This window comes from Oncorhynchus masou, chromosome 18 (genome assembly GCF_036934945.1).
Source record: "Oncorhynchus masou masou isolate Uvic2021 chromosome 18, UVic_Omas_1.1, whole genome shotgun sequence".
Taxonomy (NCBI): Eukaryota; Metazoa; Chordata; class Actinopteri; order Salmoniformes; family Salmonidae; genus Oncorhynchus; species Oncorhynchus masou.
The window spans coordinates 30,546,417-30,572,378 of record NC_088229.1 but is presented as its reverse complement, the minus strand read 5'-3'; the positions used below and the strand labels follow the sequence as shown (position 1 = coordinate 30,572,378).

General features: G+C 45.2%; 1 protein-coding gene across 2 annotated transcripts in view; it reads left to right on the top strand.

Annotated features, from left to right (window-relative positions):
• The first annotated feature begins 918 nt into the window (after nt 1–918).
• Nucleotides 919–25,962, top strand: part of LOC135504387 (plexin A3) — a 135,398-nt gene continuing 110,354 nt past the window's right edge. For both annotated transcript variants that reach the window (XM_064922941.1, XM_064922939.1), the window contains exons 1-2: nt 919–1,072; nt 7,754–9,022. In XM_064922941.1, coding sequence (XP_064779013.1) covers nt 7,841–9,022 — 1,182 coding nt within the window. In that variant the 5' untranslated portion in view covers nt 919–1,072; nt 7,754–7,840. The remainder of the gene's footprint in view (nt 1,073–7,753; nt 9,023–25,962) is intronic.

The window sequence follows — 25,962 nt, the reverse complement described above, 5'->3', positions numbered from 1 at the left end:
ATTTAAGTGAGTCTAGGGTGTCAAGTAAGGTAGAGGTGATATGATCCTTGAGTACTCTAACAAAGCATCCATTGAAGGTTTTAGGTAAACTGTCTGGGAGGTATGAGTATTAGTAGATGAAAGTGCATAATTGGCATACATTAATGTCATAAATAGACAAGGTATTAAGTGTCTTAAACAAAGGTGCTGATGGAGCCTGGTAATTACAGGAAATAACCATTGGGTTTATGAAATTGTAAAATACTTTTTTTCTTCTTCATCTGTAATTTAAATATTTAATTTAACAGTTATACATGTTTATAAACAACACATTGTCCAGTACCAAGAGATCTGTATAAAAATATTGATTGGTTACTCTACAGAGTTAAAATGACTGATAATATGAGTTACATTTTCCTTTAGTTGAAGCACAGAAAGTCCCTCAAAGTCATAACCTGGAGACAGTCACAGATCAGGCCTAACAGTTATTTCCACGTGACAGAGTTTAGACTCATTTATCTGCAACATATGTATCATTCATTCATGTATCTCGTCGTCTTATTGTAGCAAACATCTCCACCCGCCTTGGAAATCCAGCCTTCTCCCTAACATCTGGGACTGGGTTTGGTAGAAAAATACTAAATTATGGGCAAGCCTGTTCCAAATAGGGTACTGGGATAGATTTAAGCACATGCCAAATGTGATCATATATGATTCTAATACATAGAGACCAAAAGTTTAAAAAAAATGTGTATTGTAATTAAATAGATGTAATAGTTCATTGCTAACTCAGTGAAGCAATCGTATTTGTTCTTATTCGATGGTTTATCGAACAACAGTGAGTTTCAATCCCCTTGTTGAAAGTGGTACGTTCCATAAAGGGATTGCTACCCAAGCCTTTCTCCTCCTGAAGAAAGCGAGACCATTCCTAATGGTTAGAGACTGTCATGCGATTCAAGCAGTGAATTCCCTGCTTGTTTATTTCGAGGATTTTGCACAGAATTAATGAACAAATAATTATAGGCCTATGTGATAACCGTGGGAAAAAGAACTGTACGTGGTTGTGGATGTAACTGTTGCACTTTAAATACAGGTAGGTCCATGAGCCCGTGTTTCATTGCAGATCTCATCTCACGATGCGGATGCTGGTGAGAAAGAGTAACGTTAACATTTGATTCCGAAGCATGTTTTGTTTTTCAAAAATATGACGGGGCTTTATATGGCTTTTAGAACACCATGCAGTTTGTATCTTGAATGTGATTATAACATATCCATAAGCAATAGTCACTAGGACTGCATGTTTTAGTTTTCTCAAGCCTTTTGAAAGGATGCGTGCGGGCTTTGCCTGGATGTGTAGCATAGTGTGTGATGCAAGGAGACGCCGCCGTTCCATTCAGAACAAAGGGGGCGTTAAAAACATGATTTATCTGATTGAAAAACAGATCGATTTGCCTTACATTTCATTGAAATTAACATGGCAACACCCTGGTCTTCATACATAGTTCATTTTCTTATTTACACAACGACACATTAATTATTATCCAACATCTGCAAATATCTGATAACATCATGGGTAGGTTATTTTCCTAGAGAGTTGATTAAACCAAAACACAGTAGGCTATTATATAGGTTGAATGTCAACATTAAGGTTTAATTTGGCAGATTAATGTTATCAAATTGGGAATCTGCGTTTTTTATGTGACTACAATAGTCTTCCAAGCAGGACCTGTCAATTGGATTAACCTGGCTGCCACACGAACAGGGTGTATTCGTCTTCGGGTTGTTTTCACACAGGTTACTACTGCCTGATACATCTGTAACAGCTCCTGTGATATATTGTCACGTGACTTCGCATTTGTTATCAGAAAATGTGGACGCGAATTAGGAACACATTCCCTTCTGTGAATAACTATAATCTAATAGGCTACCCATTGCCTCAAATGTCCTTCTCAATTAGTAAGACAATGGATTTCTTCACAATGCAATTTCAAATCACGTAGCCTATTTCATCCCTATGAAATATTGACGGTTTTCATAAGGGAGGACACTGCAGACGATACAATGTGTATTTTAACAATTAAAATTATAGCACTGTTGACGAAAATGATGTTTAAACCATAGGTTATAGGGAGGTTGCAATTAATACAGGGCCAACGCAAGGGCCGCCCTGTTCACGTGCCACAAAATATTTTTAATGTCAGCACAGCAGAATAATGCCAGTTTTTAGACTAATCCAGACAATATGAGATTATAAGGAAAGAAACTAATGGAGGGACCGGCCTTCACCCTTCTTTCACCCTCACTTTACCCTCCCTGTATGAATGAGTTTGAATTAAACTGTTAGTGCTTTAGCCTATTCCTCTGAGCTACAGGTAACACTCATAAATGGGAAAATTGGTGGTGAAATAAAGGCTATGGAACACCTAATAAACTAATTTTCATACCTCAACCTATTGGCTCATCTATATCAGAGAGCAGATATGGTCAGCCAGTTCAGACATGCGATCTTGAAATCACCAAAGCAAGATTCTATCCAAATCAAATCAAATGTATTTATATCGCCCTTCGTACATCAGCTGATATCTCAAAGTGCTGTACAGAAACCCAGCCTAAAACCCCAAACAGCAAGCAATGCAGGTGTAGAAGCACGGTAGCTAGGAAAAACTCCCTAGAAAGGCCAAAACCTAGGAAGAAACCTAGAGAGGAACCAGGCTATGTGGGGTGGCCAGTTCTCTTCTGGCTGTGCCGGGTGGAGATTATAACAGAACATGGCCAAGATGTTCAAATGTTCATAAATGACCAGCATGGTCGAATAATAATAAGGCAGAACAGTTGAAACTGGAGCAGCAGCACGGTCAGGTGGACTGGGGACAGCAAGGAGTCATCATGTCAGGTAGTCTTGGGGCATGGTCCTAGGGCTCAGGTCAGTTGAAACTGTATCCTGTATTTGTCCTTGTATACAAGGGGCATTAGAGTTTCATGATATCATTGGCCGAGTAAGGTCCAGGCTTAGTTGGCAAGGAGAGTCACAGACATTGGTTATAGCTTCTGTCTGCAAGCCGTTTCTCAGTTTAATATCATCCTCTCCATGGTCTGCTCCTGCTCTGCCATGGAGGTAACCCTCTTAGCTTTTTATCTTTAATGACAACTTTTGTTTTTCTTTTTCCTGGGCAGGTCATTTCTTTCTCCCTCTTCCCAAAGGTAACAGCCAGGGAATGGCTTTAAAGGAAACACCCTATGTGGGTTACAAATGATAGGCAACAAGTAGAGCAGAAACACATTGAGCAACCTCTAATAGATTGACCTAATAGTTACCTAATGTGTTATAGCCACACTCACATTGTGAACACCATGTGCTGAGGCTCATGCTCACATTAAGCTTTATCTTTGAAATTCTAATGGGGAAAGTAATGGTACCAATTTCTTAATCGTCTGACCAAAGACGAAAGGGAACATCCTACTCTCTGCCTTTGCAGTGTATTAGCCATTCCATACCCTTGTTGTTCCTTAGTTTAGTTCATGGCACTGTGCAATAAGCTGTGCAATACGTTTGTTTCCTTTATGCAAGTGAGTGGTCTTTGGGGATTGGTTTGGGTTCACAATGAACAACATTGGGCCAGTGTCTCAGCCAGGATTCCTGTTCTCATTTCTGCTGTAATAGAGAGAGGATAGAGAGGGAACTACTGACCCTACAGGATGATAAACAGTACTAAAATAACAGAAAGAGGAAACAATCAGATGACTCTTTGACTTCCTTCGTTTGTCCCCTATGTGCTCCTTTATCCACTGATGTAATGGACTTAAACTCAACAAAACAAGAAACGTCCCTTTTTCAGGACCCTGTCTTTCAAAGATAATTCGTATAAATCCAAATAACTTCACAGATCTTCATTGTAAAGGGTTTAAACACTGTTTCTCATGCTTTTTCAATGAACCATAAACAATTAATGAACATGCACCTGTGGAACGGACACTAACAGCTTAGGACACCAAAAGAAAGATGACCAGGGTCCCTGCTCATCTGCGTGAATGTGCCTTCGGCATGCTGCAAGGAGGCATGAGTACTGCAGATGTGGCCAGGGCAATAAATTGCAATGTCCGTACTGTGAGACGCCAAAGACAGTGTTATAGGGAAACAGGAAGGACAGCTGATCGTCCTCGCAGTGGCAGACCACGTGTAACAACACCTGCACAGGATCGGTACATCCGAACATCACACCTGCGGGACAGGTACAGAATGGCAACAACAGCTGCCCGAGTTACACCAGGAACGCACAATCCCTTCATCAGTGCTCAGACTGTCCGCAATAGGCTGAGAGAGGCTGGACCGAGGGCTTGTAGGCCTGTTGTAAGGCAGGTCCTCAACAAACATCACCGGCAACAACGTTGCCTATGGGCACAAACTCACCGTCGCTGGACCAGACAGGACTGGCAAAAAGTGCTCTTCACTGAAGAGTCACGGTTTTGTCTCACCAGGGGTGATGGTTGGATTCGCGTTTCTCGTCAAAGGAATGAGCGTTACACCAAGGCCTGTACTCTGGAGCTGAATCGATTTGGAAGTCGAGGGTCCGTCATGGTCTGGGGCGGTGTGTCACAGCATCATTGGACTGAGCTTGTTGTCATTGCAGGCAATCTCAAAATAAATGTATGCTGTATTCGTCCCAATACATATACATTTTTATGGCAAAAATATGACTTGATTATAAACGGAAAGATCTTGGTGGTCCTATTTAATCCGACATTTAAATCTTTTAGCACACACACTTATCCAGAGCAATTAGGGTTAAGTGCCTTGCTCAAGGGCATATTGACAGATTTGTAGCCTAGTCGGTTTGGGGATTGGAAACAGTGACCTTTCGGTTACTGACCCAACACTCTTAACCACAAGGCTACCTTCCACCCTGCAGTAGTTTACTGTACGAAGTAAGAGGCCAACAGACCCCTATGTGAACTTTTAAAAATTGAGTAGGGGTGAGTGCTTTTGAAATTAACCTCTCAAATAGTTTCTTGGTATTGGTCATCTGTAGCCATGAGTGTACAGCATCTTTAATTTAGCAAAGAGAGCAATTTTTTTATCAAGCTCTGTTGACCCTCATTAGAGAAGTACGAGTGAAGAGAGTGGTGTTTTCAGAGTCCTTGATTAAGTGAAATGGTGTTTGCACTGATTGCTTCTTTGAGTTCACGTTTCACAGACACTACACTCCACTCTTTCCATTCCTAACCATTCATCTAAAAACATGTCCTCCTCTAAAGGATATTGAGCTTGATGGCAGGCAGCAGCAGCCAGTCAGTATTTAAGGATGATTCTGATGTTCTCATCCCCTTCATCCTTCATCTTATCCAACTACACTAATAGATAGACGTTCAGGTAAATAATGGTATAATGGAGAAAGAGTGGAGTTGGGCTGTCTTGAGCCTTGGAATTGCACTACACATAACCTGAACTTGCTTGTTAATTTTTATTACGTATCAGAATAGTGCAATATTGGGTGCGATCTGTTCTTATAACGTCTTAGATGTCATGTCCTGAACAAAGCCATTGGTAGGTATTGAGTAATAGCCTAGTGAATCTATAGCTTATTACATATCGCATCACAAACCCATAGGATATGTTCCACACTAGTAAGTCTTCAACTAAACCTAATCACTGTCAAATGAGCTTACTCTCGGGTGGTTAATAGTTACACGCACACACACACGCACACACGCACACACACACACACACACACACAACACACACACACACACACACACACACACACACACACACACACACACACACACACACACACACACACACACACACACACACACACACACACACACACACACACTCTATCTCTCTCTCTCTCTCTCTCTCTCTCTCTCTCTCTCGCTGGTCTTATTTCCCGCTGAGGTTTCATATGTTATTTACAGTTGTTATTTAAGTCAATCATTGGAGTCTGCTTTTCAATTCAGCCGTAGCACCATTCCTGCTTTAGAATTCTGAGATTCCAGGTCCTGATTTTCTGCTCGGGCTTTCAGCTTTAAATGGCACCAGTGTTCCTCTCTCTTCTGTGGTAATGAAATCATTGTGACTGCTGCTCAATAGTATTCCACAAGTCAGAAAGTGTACTACAATACTGCATTGTTTTACAATGGACAATGATTGGGGGTTTTGCGCTGAATTTAAAGGCAGCAAGTGGCTTCACCTCTTCTGTTTCAGAACTTCGTGAGTGCTTTGTTGAGTCACAGGCGTGTAAGGGAAGGGTGCATCCCACTATCTTCAGAATTGCTCTTTTGCAGTAGATTTTTCCTATCTGCCCCTGAGCATTTTTGCAGCGGATAGATATTTTGTATTCATTGAAACATTCTACCATTTGTTATGAAACTTAAAACACTCAGGGGCAGATTTTTCAAATAGTGGCTGCTAATGAGAAAGTGTTGCACTGATCTTTGCAGGGGGAATGATTCTATCCATTCTCTGTATTCATGAAGCATAGTCATTGTCATGAGGGTATGTATGGGTGGATGAAAGAGAAAAAAAACATGGGAAAATCTCACTTTTCACACGAGACTATCACTCGGAGAGGTCTTGCAATGTCATTATTATCCATGCGTATCCATTTAGACCTGTGAGCACAAATAAATCATTTCTCACAATGAAGGTAATCAGTTTTGATAGAAGTGCTATTTTGGGGTGCATCTATTTGCGAAACAAAGGATTTGATATCCCCAACTGTTGTCGAATGTGACATAAAATGCATTAAAGGAGAGTAGGTAATGCTAGTAAGACACAATTATTTTCTGGAAAAACACTATTACATGGATGATTGGATTTGTGATGAGTTCCTGTTTTTTCATGCCCTCTCTGTAACTACTTCATGATGACTCATAATCAGTGAGGTTCAGAGACATGTCTTCAAAGATGTTTACACTCACAGCAACCTAACAAAGCTACTGTTATTATTGTGAGTTAACGTCAATATCAAAACTCACATAACACTGTGGACACACTAAATGAGCTGACGACAGAGTATCGTGCACACCTCACCCAGAGAACAAAGTAGCGTTTAGTAAGAGCTAGAGGTGCTGTCTGTGTGCTGCTAATACCTGAAACCCCAATCTGCTGAAATGTGTCAGATGGCTAAAGGCCCATTCTTCCTGTGTTCCAACTTCCTATCCCAGTCCTAGATCATTATCCCAGCACTAGAGCATTATCCTGTTGTCGGCTACTAATATATCGCAGCACAGACATCTTGGTGTAATTTACCCCTGTACATTTGTGTATCTTCTGTTGTCGTCACGTTCTCTTTTCTTAGTAGCGATACTTTCTAATTAACAAATGTGCTCTGGATTAGTGTTGGTGATGGCTGTAAAAGTTTATTAGCAATCCATTGAGTGAAGGGAGCGGGAGTGACAATCCCTGGCACCAGCAGAAGCCCTAGGATCAATACACTCCCCCAAACCTCCCTCACACACACAACTGTCTCAGTGTCTGACTCGCACATTTAGTCATTAATACCTCAAAATGGTGAGGAGTTCACCAACTCCTTGAATGTGCTTTTTCTCACGTTAATTAATTTTTGGAGTGCATGAAGCCCATTAAACTTTGAAAAGTGGACGCTATTTACTTGTGCATACAATCCATTGCCTGTTGTAATGTGCTTGTTTTTTTTATTGTTCAGGCCTTATTTGTAAAAGAGACTTTCGTCTCAATATGACTTCCCTGTTGAAATTAAGGTAATATCCTTTATCCTATCCTATCCTAACCAACATTTCTTTTTCATTTCAGACATGAACCACTGAAGCTGAGACGGACAAGGACTGCAATAAGCTCACGTGACGAGCTCTATTCTCCCACCACCAAAAGATCTCAATCATGACACCCAAATGGCTGGTTATTTTCCTTTTTCTACAATCTGGGACCGAAAATGCATTCCCTATGGCCCCGACCAAGCTTCCCCCTGAGACAGGCACCTACAGGGTCACAGACACAAGCCTCACTCATCTCACAGTGCACAGCCGGACGGGAGAGGTCTATGTGGGAGCAGTGAACCGGGTCTATAAGCTGTCTGCCAACCTAACAGAGCTGCGTTCACACATGACTGGCCCCGTGGATGACAACGCCAAATGTTACCCCCCTCCCAGCGTCCGAGCTTGTGCACATAAACTGGAGTCCTCTGACAACGTCAACAAGTTGCTGCTGGTTGATTACGCTGGCAACCGCCTGGTAGCATGTGGAAGCATCTGGCAGGGTGTGTGTCAGTTCCTGCGGCTGGAGGACCTCTTCAAGCTGGGAGAGCCCCACCACCGCAAGGAGCATTACCTTTCTGGAGCCAGGGAGGCTGACGGCATGGCAGGAGTGGTGGTTGACAGAACAGAAGGGAAGTGGAAAAATGAGAAGAAGGGGGCGAGCCGGCTGTTTATCGGAGCAGCCATCGATGGCAAGTCAGAGTATTTCCCTACCCTGTCCAGCCGTAAACTGGTCGCTGATGAAGAGAGTGTTAACATGTTCAGTCTGGTCTACCAGGACGAGTTTGTGTCATCACAGATCAAGATACCCTCCGACACTCTGTCCCTCTACCCGGCGTTTGACATTTACTACGTGTATGGATTCTCCAGCCGTACTTACATCTATTTCCTGACGTTGCAGCTGGACACACAGCTCACCCAGATGGATGCCACCGGTGAAAAGTTCTTCACCTCCAAGATAGTGCGGATGTGTTCTAATGACACCGAGTTCTACTCTTACGTGGAGTTCCCCCTGGGTTGCACCAAGGATGGGGTGGAGTACCGGCTGGTCCAGTCTGCATACAAGCACCGTCCAGGTCGGATGCTGGCCCAGGCCTTGGGGCTGTCTGAGGACGAGGATGTGCTGTTTGTGGTGTTCTCCCAGGGCCAGAAGAACCGGGCCAACCCGCCTCGGGAAACGGTCCTGTGTCTCTTTACCCTGCATCAGATCAACCTGGCCATGAGGGAGAGGATCAAGTCGTGCTACCGTGGGGAAGGCAAGCTGTCCCTGCCCTGGCTGCTCAACAAAGAGCTACCCTGCATCAACACGGTGAGTCATCACCATTTCTTTTTAGTAATTCCACTTCAAATGAAGTACTTCTATCCAGCCTCAGGCCTTAGCCCCAAAGGCAATATTCTGCTGGGTTTACTTGCATATTTCATCCATACCTCATTAACTTAAATAGCCCAAATGCCCTATGAATATATTGAAACATTTATAGCCAGGCACCAGAGATTTTTGCATCTACTTATACATTTTGAGATTTTGGGTTGTTTTGGTACTTTAATATGAGTACTATATGAGTTCAAAAAGTAAATGTCAAAATGTCAAAAACTTAATGTAAATGTATATTTTATTTAGTTTGGTCATACTACCGACATTAACATTTCATTAATTTTGAGCACTTTTAAATGGACATACATCCATTATTTCAAGAGCTCTCTACATTGAATCACACATAATTGTAAAGCCCATTTAATAGAGAATGTTAGAAACTGGAGTATATACGGTACTAACTTACTTTTAAGAGATAGTGATTGGGTCAAAATAGGCGTTTGGCGATTGGTAGGCTAAATTCAGTGTACTTGCCTTTAACTGCCATTACCCGAAAGTTAGACTCTTCCCACACGCCAACAGATTTTTCTCAGCTTCAAAAGCATCTACATTCACCGAAGTTTTGTGGTTATCCTTACATATATTCTCCAGTCTTACTCAGAGAGAATTGATAACATTTTCTTGAAATTTTCTTGACCAGCAAAATAAAGTTTTGAACCGGTTTCGAACCAAAAAAAAGTCACGGTTTGTATTGTTCCTTTCTGTTCCTTTTTAAACCTCTGAAATATACATTTTTATTTATTTTACATTTAACTCAACATTCAATTATTTCTAGGGATGCACAATATATCGGTGAACATCGGCCGGCAGTGTAGCCTAGTGGTTAGAGCGTTGGACTAGCAACCGTAAGGTTGCGAGTTCAAACCCCCGAGCTGACAAGATACAAATCTGTCGTTCTGCCCCTGAACAGGCAGTTAACCCACTGTTCCCAGGCCGTCATTGAAAATAAGAATTTGTTCTTAACTGACTTGCCTGGTTAAATAAAGGTAAAATAAAAACTAGCTAAAAATGCCAACATCTTGTCTAGTTTACCGGCAATGTGAAAAACCAATGTCAAAGCTGACGTGCATACCTATATAACGTAGGTACATGACTTAATGACGCCACTTAACATTTTGCGCTACATGTGCAACACAGCATTCCTAAGCTAGCCCACAATGTCTGCGGTGTGGCTAGAGCAGTCAACAAGTCGAGCAGTCACTTGCAAGAGTAAGAACATTTCAGCGAGACAACTCGAAGGCGAAAGCCATTAACTCCAAGATAATGTAATTCATTGCCCTTGACAATCAACCGTTCTCTGTCGTGGGTGATGTTGGCTTTCGCGACTGGTCAAGCACTGGTACACACTAACGTTACCAAGTGCGCTATTGTTCAGATGTTGCCCTACCGGAGTTACGCAGGAGTGGCGTCACTGCTATTAGCTTCACGACATACTATGGAACGCCGTTTGGGTCTGTGGAATTTGCTGTTTGCTTTCAAAATAAAAGTACCTCTTTGAGTGATGCAGAAGGATACAATTGGTGGAATCATGCCATATTTAGACTAGATAATATTAAACAAGGTTGGAATGTGAAGCAATGACATAGGGTATCAGTCTACTCGGTGACATATACAGAACACAATTGTGAAGAGTTTACGCAAATATTAGCATTGTAGCTCTTATCGCGGGACTGTGACTGTGAAATAACCTACCCATTCAGTCTTTTGTGTGTATTGCCATTCATATTGCACTGTACAGCTTTACATAAGGATTGTGGATCAATGAAATGGGGTAACAGTCTACTTAATACCCAAGATATTTTTTCCCAATGTCCTCCTCAAAGTTATCAGACTCCAAAACATCCACACAGTATTGTTTTTCCTTGGGAATAGTGTTGAATACACATAGGTTGACAATAAATGTGTCTCAATTCACCAGAGTTTCAGAGTCCCGCAATAAGAGCTACGATGCAAATTTTCTCTGGGTGTCACTGAGTAGACTGATAACCCATGTCATTGATCCACATTCCATAGATAAGGCTGTACAGTGAAATAAGTATGTCCCAACACAATTCTAAAGTATAATACATCCAGTGTGATTTCAACAGATTTTTGTCAACTTAACAAATAACTGTCTTTTGTTGATTTTATATAACAACATTCCAACCTCGTTTATCATGATCTATTAAATTATGGTATAATTCTTCTATTTGTATTCATTTGCATCACTGTCAATGACATACTTTTATTTTGTAGGGTAACCGCAAAGTCCACTATTGTGGCTAATCCTTATTGTGGCTAGCTTCACGTAGATGGGTCCGACCACCATGAATCAAATAAGAACTGTCTTATAAATTAGGGTTATTTTAGATGATGACACCTAGCTATATAGTTAGCTAGCTGGGGGAAGAACTGTCACGATCGTTATAAGGAGTGGACCAAGATGCCGCATGATATGTTTCCATCCTTTTATTTTGAAGAGAAAGTCAAAGAACAAAAACAATAAAGCAAAACAAACTAAACGTGAAGCTCAAAGTAGTGCTCGCAGGCAACTATACCTAGACAATATCCCACAAAGCACAATGGGGAAATGGCTAAACCACCCTAGTCACTGTCACGCCACAACCAACACAGAGAATAAACAGCTCTCTATGGTCAAGGCGTGACAGTACCCCCCCCCCCAAAAGTGCGGACTCAGACTGCAAAACCTGACTCAATAGGGGAAGGTCCGGATGGGCATATACCGTCGGGGGAGGCTCTGGTGCGGGGCGAAGTACCCAGTCCGCTCGCAGATATGTCATCATCCATGGCGGACCCTAGATTGTCGCCGGAGGAACCGGACCATGGATTGTCGCCGGAGGCGTCAGACCGTGGATCGTCGCCGGAGGAACCGGACCGTAGATCGTCGCCGGGGACTCCAGACCGTGGATCATCGCCAGAGGAACTGGACCGTTGATCGTCGCCGGAGGCACCGGACCATGGATCATCACCGGAGGCTCCGGACCGTGGATCGTCGCCAGATGAACCGGACCGTAGATCGTTGCCGGAGGGGTCAAACTGGGAACCCCTGTTGGGGGCTCTGGACTGCATACCGTCACTGGAGGCTCTGGACTGCCGACTGTCGCTGAAGACTCTGAACTGCCGACCGTCGCAGGAAGCTCTGGACCGCAGACCGTCGCTGGAGGCTCTGGACCGCAGACCGTTGCTGAAGACTCTGGACCGCAGACTGTCGCTAGAGGCTCTGGATTGCCGACCTTCTCTGGTGGTTCCCGACCGTGGACCGTCTCAGGAGGTTCTGGACCGTGGACCGTCTCAGGAGGTTCCGGACTATGGACCGTCGTTGGAGGTTTCGGACTATGGACCGTCGTTGGAGGTTTCGGACTGTGAAACATCTCAGGAGGTTCCGGACTGTGGACCGTCGTTGGAGGTTTCGGACTGTGGACCGTCGTTGGAGGTTTCGGACTGTGGACCGTCGTTGGAGGTTTCAGACTGTGAAACATCTCAGGAGGTTCCGGACTGTGGACCGTCGTTGGAGGTTTCGGACTGTGAAACGTCCCCGGAAGCTCTGGGCCTGGAACTGTCACCGGACGCTCTGGACTGGGAACTGTTGCCGGAAGCTCTGGACTGGGGACTGTCTCCGGAAGCTCTGGACTGGGAACTGTCACTGGAAGCTCTGGACATGGGAACTGTCTCCGGAAGCTCTGGACTGGGAACTGTCGCCGGAAGCTCTGGACTGTGGAGGCGCACTGGAGGCCTGATGCATGGGGCCGGTACAGGTGGCACCAGGCTGGTGACACGCACATCAGGGCGAGTGCGGGGAAGAGGCACAGGACGTACTGGACTGTGGAGATGCACTGGAGGTCTGGAGCGTAGAGCTGGCACAACGCGTCCTTGACAAATGACCAAATGACCACAAATGACTACACGGCAAGTGCGGGAAGCTGGCACAGGACGCACTGGGCTGTGAAAGCGCACTGGGGATACAGCGCATAGAGCCGGCGCAGGATATCCTGGACCGAGGAGGCGCACTGGAGAACAGGCGCGCTGAGCCGGCACAACCCGCCCTGGACAGATACCCACTTTAGCACGACAAGTGCGAGGAGTTGGCACAGAACGCACCTGGGCTGTGAATCCTTACTGGAGACACAGTGCGTATCACCGCAAAACATGGTGCCTGACCGGTCACATGCTCCCCACAGTCAGTACAGGGTGTTGGCTCTGGTTCAAAACCTGGCGGAGGCCAACCACCCTGTGTGCCCTCCCCCCATTTTTTTTTAGGCTGCCTCACGGGCTTCCGTCGTGGCCGCGAAACCCGGTGTCGTCGTTGTTGTTCCCTCGCTGCCTCCATCTGCTCCCATTGAAGGCAATCCTTTCCGGTCAGGATCTTCTCCCACGTCCAGGATCCCTTACCATCCAAGATATCCTCCCATGTCCAGGATGTCTGCTCCTCCTGGCCACGCTGCTCGTTTCTTTTTGGCAAGGACAATATCGCTTTCGGCCAAAAATGTCATATCGGGGCATCACAAATTATTTCACCAGTCAGCGTGGCTAGATCAGCTTTCTGTGGACCTGATAAGCAATTCAATCTGTATAGGAAAGTCGTGAAAAGCAAATTGTATTTTGCCGTAACAGCATGGTTAATCAGAATGAAAGACAAACACACACCAGAGTGTAGGACGCAAGATGCAGCTGACATTTTGAGGGAGAGGCGAGAGGATGGAGGAAGCTTGCCTTAATGTGCTGAGCATCTTGTTATGACATGCATTATCTGAAATAGGCCTAACTAATTATACATACGTAGAAGCAGCTTCTATGGAGGAACTTTTATTGTCTTTAAACTTCCAAGTTGGTTTGACTTTGGACTAGAGGTCGACCATGTCACGCCTTGGTCTTAGTATTTTGTGTTTTAGTTTATTAGTTAGTCAGACCAGGGTGTGACATGGGGTTATTGTGTATTGTATTTTTGTATTGGGGTTTGTAGTGTTTGGGATTGTAGTTGATTAGGGGTGTGTGTGTGTGTTAATTAGGTTGGCTGCCTGAGGCGGTTCTCAATCAGAGTCAGGTGCTTCTCGTTGTCGCTGATTGGGAACCGTATTTAGGTGGCCTGATTTCGCTTTGCATTTCGTGGGTGATTGTTCCTGTCTCTGTGTAGTTTGCACCAGTCAGGCTGTATTAGGTTTCGTTCTGTTTGTTGTTTTTTTGTATTTATTAGTTATTCGTGTTAGTTCGTTTGTTTTGTCTTCACTTAATAAACATGAGTAACTTACACGCTGCATTTCGGTCCGACTCTCCTTCAACAACAAAAGAACGCCGTTACAGAATCACCCACCAAACACGGACCGAGCAGCGTGTCAACAGGCAGGAGCAGCGCAAAGAAGAGCCGCGCAAAGAGGAGCCTTGTTTTAAGGATTTCTGACATGGGAGGAAATCCTGGACGGAAGAGGACCCTGGGCTAAACCAGAAGAGTGTAGCCGCCCTAAAGCGCAGCAGGCGAAGAGTAAACAGGAGCAGCGTGTCAACAGGCAGGAGCAGCGCAAACAGGAGCTACACGAGAGACAACAGAAGCAGCTTCAGTGGGAGAGGCTACACCATTTGGAGAATTGGACATGGGAGGAGGAACTGGACGGAAAAGGACCCTGGGCTCAACCAGGTGAATATCGCCGCCCCAAGGAGGAATTAGAAACGGCTAAAGCGGAGAGACGCAAGTATGAGGAGGCAGCACGGCGACGTGGATGGAAGCCCGAAAAGCAGCCCCAATTTTCTTTTTTGGGGGGGGCTATCAGGGGGAGTGGTTGAGTCAGGAGACAGACCTGAGTCAACTCTCCCTGTTTATTGTGAAGAGCCAAGGAGGAGGTCAGAACCAGTGTTGGAGGTGAGCGAAGCAGAGACTGTGAAGGAGTTAATGGGGAAATTGGAGGAGAGTTTAATGAGGGAGTTGCTAGTTTGGTGCTTTAGATATAATATTCGGTCGACGGAGCGTGTCGGGGATTTAATGGCACCTGGGTCAGCACTCCATACTAGTCCTGAGGTGCGTGTTAGTCGGCTGGTGGAAAGTGTGCCAGCCTCACGCACTAAGCCTCCTGAGTACCTACCTAGCCTTGCACGTCCTGTGCCAGTCCTGCATTCAGGCTCTCCAGTACACCTTCACGGTCCAGTCCATCCTGTGCCACCTTCACACACCAGTCCTCCGGTAGTAGCTCCCCGCACCAGGCTTCCTGTGCCTGGCCTTTATCCAGTACCACCTCCACACCCCAGCCCTCCAGTAGCAGCTCCCCGCACTAGGCTTCCTGTGCGTGTCCTCGGCCAAATACCACCAGTGCCAGCACCACGCATCAGGCCTTCAGTGCGCCTCGCCTGTTCAGCACAGCCAGCGCTTTCTCCCTCTCCTACGCTGTCGGAGTCTCCCGTCTGTTCAGCGGTTCTAGAGCCTTCCTCCTCTACAGCACTGTTGGAGTCTCCTGTCTGTTCAGCGCAGCCAGCGCTTTCTCCCTCTCCTGCGCTGTCGGAGTCTCCCGTCTGTTCAGCGGTTCTTGAGCCTTCCTCCTCTACAGCGCTGTTGGAGTCTCCTGTCTGTTCAGCGCAGCCAGCGCTTTCTCCCTCTCCTGCGCTGTCGGAGTCTCCCGTCTATTCAGCGGTTCTAGAGCCTTCCTCCTCTACAGCACTGCCGGAGCCTCCTGTCTGTATACAGCAGCCTGAGCTGCTAGTCTGCATGGAGCAGCTAGTCTGCATGGAGCAGCCAGAGCTGTCAGTTTGCATAGAGCAGCCTGAGCTGCTAGTCTGCATGGAGCAGCTAGTCTGCATGGAGCAGCCAGATCTGCCAGTCAACCAGACTCTTCCAGATCTGCCAGTCAGCCATACTCTTCCAGTCAGCCAGACTCTTCCAGTCAGCCAGACTCTTCCAGATCTGCCAGTCAACCAGACTCTTCCAGATCTGCCAGTCAGCCAGACTCTTCCAGATCTGCCCGTCAGCCAGACTCTTCCAGTCAGCCAGACTCTTCCAGATCTGCCAGTCAACCAGACTCTTCCAGATCTTCCAGTCAGCCAGACTCTTCCAGATCTGCCAGTCAACCAGACTCTTCCAGATCTGCCAGTCAGCCAGACTCTTCCAGTCAGCCAGACTCTTCCAGTCAGCCAGACTCTTCCAGATCTGCCAGTCGACCAGACTCTTCCAGATCTGCCAGTCAACCAGACTCTTCCAGATCTGCCAGTCAGCCAGACTCTTCCAGATCTGCCAGTCAGCCAGACTCTTCCAGATCTGCCAGTCAACCAGACTCTTCCAGATCTGCCAGTCAACCAGACCCTTCCAGATCTGCCAGTCAACCAGACTCTTCCAGATCTGCTAGTCAGCCAGGATCCGCCAGTCAGCCAGGATCCGCCAGTCAGCCAGGATCTGCCAGATCTGCTAGTCAGCCAGGATCCTCCAGTCAGCCAGGATCTGCCAGATCTGCCTGTCAGCCAGGATCCGCCAGTCAGCCAGGATCTGCCAGATCTGCTAGTCAGCCAGGATCCGCCAGTCGGCCAGGATCCGCCAGTCAGCCAGGATCCGCCAGTCGGCCAGGATCTGCCAGTCAGCCAGGATCCGCCAGTCAGCCAGGATCTGCCGTATTCAACTTCCTGGCTGGGCTTCATCTCAGTACTGGGCTTTTTCTCAGTGCTGGGCTGCCTCTCAGTGCTGGGCTGCCTCTCAGTCCCGAGCTGCCCCTCAGTCCCGAGCTACCCATCAGTCCCGAGCTGTCCCTCAGTCCCGAGCTGCCTCAGTCCCGAGCTGCCCCTCAGTCACGAGCTGCTCCTTTGTTATGTAGGGTTCTGGGTGAGGACTATTCGGCCATGGTCGGCAGTTAGGGTGGATTATCCATGGACGCAAAGGGGAGGAACAATGACAATTGACCGCCACCATGGACAGACGCCCACCCGGACCCTCCCTATGGTTTTGAGGTGCGTTCGGGAGTCCACACCTTAGGGGGGGGTTCTGTCACGCCTTGGTCTTAGTATTTTTTGTTTTAGTTTATTAGTTAGTCAGACCAGGGTGTGACATGGGGTTATTGTGTATTGGATTTTTGTATTGGGGTTTGTAGTGTTTGGGATTGTAGTTGATTAGGGGTGTGTGTGTGTTAATTAGGTTGGCTGCCTGAGGCGGTTCTCAATCAGAGTCAGGTGCTTCTCGTTGTCGCTGATTGGGAACCGTATTTAGGTGGCCTGATTTCGCTTTGCATTTCGTGGGTGATTGTTCTTGTCTCTGTGTAGTTTGCACCAGTCAGGCTGTATTAGGTTTCGTTCTGTTTGTTGTTTTTTTGTATTTATTAGTTATTCGTGTTAGTTCGTTCGTTTTGTCTTCACTTAATAAACATGAGTAACTTACACGCTGCATTTCGGTCCGACTCTCCTTCAACATCAAAAGAACGCCGTTACAGACCAATTATTCGGACTGGCCGATTAATTAGGGCTGATTTCAGGTATTCATAACAATCGGAAATCGGTAGTTTTGGACGCTGATTTTGCCGATTTTTTTTTTTACATTTATTTTTTATACATCTTTATTTAATGTTTATTTAACTAGGAAAGTAAGTTAAGAATACATTCTTATTTTCAATGACGGCCTAGGAACGGTGGGTTAACTGCCTTGTCAGCTCAGGGATTCAATCTTGCAACCTTACGGTTAACTAGTCCAACGCTCTAACCACCTGCCTCACGAGGAGACCGCCTGATACTCGAATGCAGTAAGAATTCAAGGTCAGTTGCTAGCTAGCATTAAACTTAATCAATCATAATCACTAGTTATAACTACACATGGTTGATGATATTACTAGTTTATCTAGCGTGTCCTGCATTGAATATAATCGATGCAGTGCGCATTCGCGAAAAAGGACTGTCGTTGCTCCAACATGTACCTAACCATAAACACCAAATGCCTTTCTTAAAATCAATACACAGAAGTATATATTTTTAAACCTGTCACGCCCTGGTCGAAATATATTATGTTTATTCTTCATTTATTCGGTCAGGCCAGGGTGTGACATGGGTTATTGTGGTGTGTTTTTGTCTTGGGGTTTTGTGGGATGTCTAGCGTTAGTCTATGCCTGCCTGAGGCGGTTCTCAATCAGAGTCAGGTGATTATCGTTGTCTCTGATTGGGAACCATATTTAGGCAGCCATATTCTTTGTGTGTTTCGTGGGTGATTGTCCTTAGTGTCCTTGTTCCTGTATCTGTGTTAGTTTACACTAGTATAGGCTGTTTCGGTTTTCGTTACGTTCTTTGTTTTGTAGTGTTTGTATTTAGATTCGTGTTACGTTTTTGTTCATTAAACATGGATCGCAATCTACACGCTGCATTTTGGTCCGACTCACTTTCACCGCATGAAAACCGTTACAGAATCACCCACCACAAACTGACCAAGCAGCGTGTCAACAGGCAGGAGCCACAGGAGAAACAGCAAAGGCAGCAGCAGGAGCAGCGTAAAAAGGACTTTTGGACTTGGGAGGAAATCCTCGATGGGAGAGAACCCTGGGCTAAACCAGGGGAGTGTAGCTGCCCCAAGGAGCAACAAAAGGAGGTATCGACATGGGAGGTGGAATTATTCGGAGAAGGACCTTGGGATCAGCCTGGAGAATATCGACGCCCCAAAGAAGAACTGGAGGCGGGGAGAGCTGAGAGGCGCTGGTATGAGGAGGCAGCGCGGCGACGCGGATGGAAGCCCGAGAGTCAGCCCCAAAAATTTCTTGGGGGGTGCTCAGGGAGAGTGTGGCAGAGTCAGGAGTCAGACCTGAGCCCACTCTCCCTGTTTATCATGAGGAGCCAAGGAGGAGACCAGAACCAGAACCGGTGTTGGAGGTGAGCGAAGCAGAGACTGTGAAGGAGTTAATGGGGAAATTGGAGGAGAGAGAAATGAGGGAGTTGCTGTGTTGGTGCTTTTTGCATGGAATTCGCCCGACAGAACGTGTCAGGGATTTGATGGCACCTGGGTCAGCGCCCCATACTCGTCCTGAGGTGCGTGTTAGTCGGCTGGTGAAGTTGGTACCAGCCTCACGCACCAGGCGTCCTGTGCACATCCCTAGCCTGCACGTCCTGTGCCAACACTGCTCTCAATATCTCCAGTACGCCTTCACGGTCTAGCCCATCCTGTGCCACCTCCACACACCAGTCCTCCGGTGGCAGCTCCCCGCACCAGGCTTCCTGTGCGTGTCCTCGGCCCAGTACCACCAGTGCCAGCACCTCGCATCAGGCCTACAGTGTGTCTCGCCTCTCCAGCGCTACCGGAGCCTTTCTCCTCTCCTGTGCTGCTGGAGCCTCCCGTCTGTTTAGCGCAGCCAGAGCCTTCCTCCTCTCCTGCGCTGCTGGAGTCTCATGCCTGTTTAGCGCAGCCCGAGCTGTCAGTCTGCATGGAGCAGCCAGAGCTGTCAGTCTGCATGGAGCAGCCAGAGCTGTCAGTCTACATGGAGCAGCCAGAGCTGTCAGTCTACATGGAGCAGCCAGAGCTGTCAGTCTACATGGAGCAGCCAGAGCTGTCAGTCTACATGGAGCAGCCCGGGCTGTCAGTATACATGGAGCAGCCAGAGCTGTCAGTCTACAAGGAGCAGCCAGAGCTGTCAGACTGCATGGAGCAGCCGGAGCTGCCAGTCTGCATGGAGCTGTCAGTCTGCAAGGAGCTGCCAGTCTACAAGGAGCTGTCAGTCTGCAAGGAGCTGCCAGTCTGCATGAAGCAGCCAGAGCTGCTAGTCTGCAAGGAGCTGCCAGTCTGCAAGGAGCTGCCAGTCTGCAAGGAGCTGCCAGTCTGCACGGAGCTGCCAGTCTGCACGGAGCCACCAGAGCTGCCAGTTTGTAAGAAGCCGCCAGAGCTGTCAGCCTACATGGAGCTGCCAGTCTGCATGAAGCAGCCAGAGCTGCTAGTCTGCAAGGAGCTGCCAGTCTGCATGGAGCTGTCAGTCTGCAAGGAGCTGCCAGTCTACAAGGAGCTGTCAGTCTGCAAGGAGCTGCCAGTCTGCATGAAGCAGCCAGAGCTGCTAGTCTGCAAGGAGCTGCCAGTCTGCAAGGAGCTGCCAGTCTGCAAGGAGCTGCCAGTCTGCACGGAGCTGCCAGTCTGCACGGAGCCACCAGAGCTGCCAGTTTGTAAGAAGCCGCCAGAGCTGTCAGCCTACATGGAGCAGCCAGAGCCGCCAGTCAGTGTGGAGCAGCCAGAGCCGCCAGTTAGCATGGAGCAGCCAGATCCGTCAGTCTGCCAGGATCCGCCAGTCAGTCAGACTCTTCCAGATCCGCCAGTCAGCCAGACTCTTCCAGATCCGCCAGTCAGCCAGACTCCTCCAGATCTGCCAGTCAGCCAGACTCTTCCAGATCCGCCAGTCAGCCAGACTCTTCCAGATCCACCAGTCAGCCAGACTCTTCCAGATCCGCCAGTCAGCCAGACTCTTCCAGATCCGCCAGTCAACCAGACTCTTCCAGATCTGCCAGTCAACCAGACTCTTCCAGATCCGCCAGTCAACCAGACTCTTCCAGATCCGCCAGCCAGCCAGGATCTGCCGGAGCCAACTACCTGCCTGAGCTTCCTCTCAGTGCTGAGCTTCCTCTCAGTGCTGGGCTTCCTCTCAGTGCTGGGCTTCCTCTCAGTGCTGGGCTTCCTCTCAGTGCTGGGCTTCCTCTCAGTCCCGAGCTTCCCCTCAGTGCTGAGCTCCCCCTGTCCCAAGCTGCCCCTCTGTCCCGAGCTGCCCCTCTGTCCCGAGCTGCCCCAGTCCCGAGCTGACCCTCAGTCCAGTGGGGTTCTGGGTGAGGACTACTAGGCCATGGTCGGCGGCGAAGGTGGACTATCCTAGGACGCGAGGAGGGGGGACTAAGACATTTATGGAGTGGGTTCCACGTCCCGCGCCGGAGCCGGAGCCGCCACCATGGACAGACGCCCACCCGGACCCTCCCTATTGTTTTGATGTGCGTCCGGGAGTCCGCACCTTAGGGAGGGGGTTCTGTCACGCCCTGGTCAAATATATTATGTTTATTCTTCATTTATTCGGTCAGGCCAGGGTGTGACATGGGTTATTGTGGTGTGTTTATGTCTTGGGGTTTTGTGGGATGTCTAGCGTTAATCTATGGCTGCCTGAGGCAGTTCTCAATCTGAGTCAGGTGATTATCGTTGTCTCTGATTGGGAACCATATTTAGGCAGCCATATTCTTTGTGTGTTTTGTGGATGATTGTCCTTAGTGTCCTTGTTCCTGTATCTGTGTTAGTTTACACTAGTATAGGCTGTTTCTGTTTTCGTTACGTTCTTTGTTTTGTAGTGTTTGTTTTTAGATTCGTGTTACGTTTTTGTTCATTAAACATGGATCGCAATCTACACGCTGCATTTTGGTCCGACTCTCTTTCACCGCATGAAAACCGTTACAAAACCTGCATATTTAGCTAGAAGAAATCCAGGTTTGGAGGCAATATTAACCAGGTGAAATTGTGTCACTTCTCTTGCATTCATTGCACGCAGAGTCAGGGTATATGCAACAGTTGGGGCCGCCTTGCTCATTTCGAACTAATTTGCCAGAATTTTACGTAATTATGACATAACATTGAAGGTTGTGCAATGTAACAAGAATTTTTAGACTGATGGATGCCACCCGGTAGATAAAATACGGAACGGTTCCGTATTTCACTGAAAGAATAAACATCTTGTTTTCGAGATGATAGTTTCTGGATTTGACCATATTAATGACCTAAGGCTCGCATATCTGTGTGTTATTATGTTATAATTAAGTCTATGATTTGATAGAGCAGTTTGACTGAGCGATGGTAGGCACCAGCAGGCTCATAAGCATTCATTCAAACAGCACTTTCGTGCGTTTTGCCAGCAGCTCTGCTGTTTATGACTTCAAGCCTATCAACTCCCGAGATTATGCTGGTGTAACGATGTGATGTAAAATGTCTAGCTAGTTAGCAGGGTGCGCGCTAATAGCGTTTCAAACGTCAATCGCTCTGAGACTTGGAGTAGTTGTTTCCCTTGCTCTGCATGGGTAATGCTGCTTCGAGGGTGGCTGTTGTCGTTGTGTTCCTGGTTCGAGCCCAGGTAGGAGCGAGGAGAGGTACGGAAGCTATACTGTTACACTGGCAATACTAAAGTGCCTATAAGAACATCCAATAGTCAAAGGTATATGAAATACAAATGGTATAGAGAGAAATAGTCCTATAATTCCAATAATAACTACAACTTACAATGTCTTATCTGGGAATATTGAAGACTCGTGTTAAAAGGAACATCCAGCTTTCATATGATCTCATGTTCTGAGCAAGGAACTTAAACGTTAGCTTTCTTACATGGCACATGTTGCACTTTTACTTTCTTCTCCAACACTTTGTTTTTGCATTATTTAAACCAAAATGAAAATGTTTCATTATTTATTTGAGGCTAAATTAATTTTATTGATGTATTATATTAAGTTAAAATAGGTTTTTCTTGTAATTGTTGTAATTGTCAATATTACAAATAAATGTTAAAAACCGGACGATTAATCGGTATCGGCTTTTTTTGTCCTCCAATAATCGGTATCGGTATCGCCATTGAAAAATCACCTCTACTTTGGACCAGAACATATGTTAGCTAACTAGCTAGCTAGCTAGCTAACAAGATTGTGTGTGTAGAGCATCACTATAATAAAAAAAACATTTTTTTAACCTTTATTTAACTGGGCAAGTCAGTTAAATTCTTATTTTCAATGATGGCCTAGGAACAGTGGGTGTAACTGCCTTGTTCAGGGGCAGGATGACAGATTTTTAACTTTGTTTGGTAAATATATATATCCATACTCACATGCATACATATACACATATATACATACACATACCTATATAGACATACATCATTTTTAAAAGAATATACCTTTATTATTATTCCCCGCAAACCCTACCACCGATCCCTCAACTGGAGTAAACTAATAAACACTTCGGCTTTTACCTTCAATTTATACATCTTATACACATTTTACATACACAGCCTATTTTACAATAGTTTTTTTTGTCCTTCCTCTATTTCTGATGTCCATTTGTATCTGTGCTATTTCACAAAATTCTGAACATATATACATTTTACAGATCCCGTATGCATTACATGTTTTATCTTGTTATTAGTCCCACCCTTCAGCTCCATTCAACATCTCCCATCTATCTCTCAACATCATCCATTTTGGATTTTTATTTGCCATATATTTTTCAACTGTGCTGTGATGCTTCACAAACGAATTGAACCTTTCTATTCTCATAGCTTCTACAGATTGTAAATTAAATTTTTAATAAAATAATTATTATATTATTGATTGATTGACTATGGCTTTTCAAATTACCCAGTTTTGCTATCTGCAGCGTTAGTTCTAGGCAAATGTTGCAATTCTTCAGCCATTCCTGGACCTGTGACCAAAAACGAGCTACATATGGACAATACCAAAATAAATGATCTAATGACTCTGCCTCCTCACAGCAGAATCTGCAGAGCTGGGAAGATTGTAACCCCCATATATATAACATTCTATTAGTTGCAAGAATTTTGTATAGTAAATTAAATTGAAACATTAGAAGTTTTGCATCCGGCGTTGTTTTGTGTATCAATTCATAAACCATGTGCCATGGAATGGGTACATGGAAAATCTCTTCCCAACTATTTTGCAATTTAAATGGCACAGCTGTCAGTTTTTTGGTCCTTAAATGAAATTGGTATATGTTTTTATTTATCACACTTTTCTTTAACCATTTATGTTCTTTAATACTTAGCCGACATACACGTTCCTTACTTTTTTCCCCTTCTACTTGCCTCTTCCATTTTTGTGGTAGTGCTGCAATTAATTGGTTGTAATTTTGGGTAGAGCACACATTTCCATATGTCTGCGTTAGCTGCATGTGTGACATAACTCCACCAATCCTACCTATTTATGGTATCATTCACAAAAATGATACCTTTTTTAAACATTTCTTCGAAAATACATTTTTTTTTAATCAATTAGTATATTTGAATTTAACCACAATATTTGTTGTATTATTTGTTCTGTCTTTTCAGGTGGATTAAACTGAAATTGCAACCAACTTTCTAAGGATTGTTTAAAAAATAAAGATATTTTGGAGATTATTTCCTTTTCCATCAATCGAAAGTGGGCCGGTGTAATCTGAATAAAGGGAAGAAGGCCCTTCTTGAACAGGATGAGACATTCGTACCAATTACTAGAGAACCAGTTTGGATTTAAGTATAACTTTTGTATGACTGATGCCTTTAGTGAGAGGTCTAATGCTTTAATATTTAATCACAAATTCATATTCGTTATATAAATAGGCCCTTTTAATTTTTTCTGGCTTGCCGTTCCAAATAAAATGTTACATTTTATGTTCATATAATTTAAAAAGCAGGTCACTAGGTGTAGGCAAACCCATAAGCAAATAGGTCAACTGTGATATGACTAAATATTTAATCAGGGTGATTTTTCCACAAATAGACAGGTATTTTCCTTTCCATGGTAGCAAGATCTTATCTATTTTTGCTATCTTTCCATAAAAATTTATTGGAGTGAGATCATTTCTTTCTTTTTTTCCTGGGATTCAATCTTGCAACCTTTCGATTACTAGTCCAACGCTCTAACCACTAGGCTACCTGCCAATAGGCTAACTTACCTGATTGTAGTTAATAAATCCAATGTCAAATGTGATAACTATAGTATCTTTAACTAGCATTGAAAAAGTTAATCCCTTCTTCTCTAATTAAATAGCTCCCTAATTTCTGAATTATGGTTGTGACATCATCAGTAGGCTACAGTAACCTATGCTTCAGAGGGGAGGAGCAGGTAGCCTACGCACACCCACTGGCAAAGATTTCAAGCTGGAAGGCAGATGCAGTAATATGTTTCTTAGTGACGGAGTTGGGGCTTTGCATAGGCGCTTTGTTACGATTTCTGTGGGATTGGAAGAAAAGGCACGAAATGTAAAGGAATGTTATTAACCGGTTCCCATGCTTTTATTATAACGGTTCTGTTCTGGAACAGTATAGATCACTTTTGTTTTCGGTTCGGGTTCTGTTCCTCATTTTTTTTTCCCTGAAACAGTTCCAACCCTTGATTGTAATACAATTTTTGTTGTGTGTGTCTACATTCAACTGGTAAAAGTTGATTATGATATGATTAAGAGAATAAAAAAACCTATTAGGGTTTGGTTCCTGGCCTTAACAGGCTTGCGAACCCGTTCTAGGCCTATGATATGTTAACAACTCTCCACCTTTATGACGCTATGACGACTATTTTGGTATTTTTACCATCCAGATATTTTTTTGCGAAATGAAAAATCCCTGCTGATCTATACAATGTTTGAAAAATTGAAAAATGTATGTTACAGTAACTTTATCTGGGATAAAAAAATCTGAAAATGTTCTCTTTAGAAGGTTATGTCAAATGAAGCTGACTCCAGTCATAACACTGTATTACAGTATCATTTATTTGTCTCGCAGCTTCTCCTTTAAAAGAATGCATCTTATTAGGGTACCTGTCTCTAGGATTGAAATCAGGAACAGTTGATGAGCTGTTCCCATAACTGTACTCTACATTTATAATGTCTGAGGGCACTCCACCCCCATCCAAACCCACCTCGTTAGTTTTTAGGGCAGAGCAAGGCAGATGGAGAGGAGAACAACAAGCATCAGTAGCTGACCTGGATCCCTTTAGGATTGCGGGGGATGTTTTTATTAGGAGGAACAGGGCTCCCCATAGCTGATGCAAATCGGGTCTTTTTGATCAATTATGGCCTGCTTCATCTGTATTATCAGCCCCTTCTCATGCACAGCGATAGCCCTTGACCTCTTAATGAGAGTGTGCGTGCCAGAGTCTGGCACAGGCCTTGTTTGATATATTTATCCTTCATAAAGGCTCATCAACAACCGTTTGCTCCTCCCACACCGGCATGT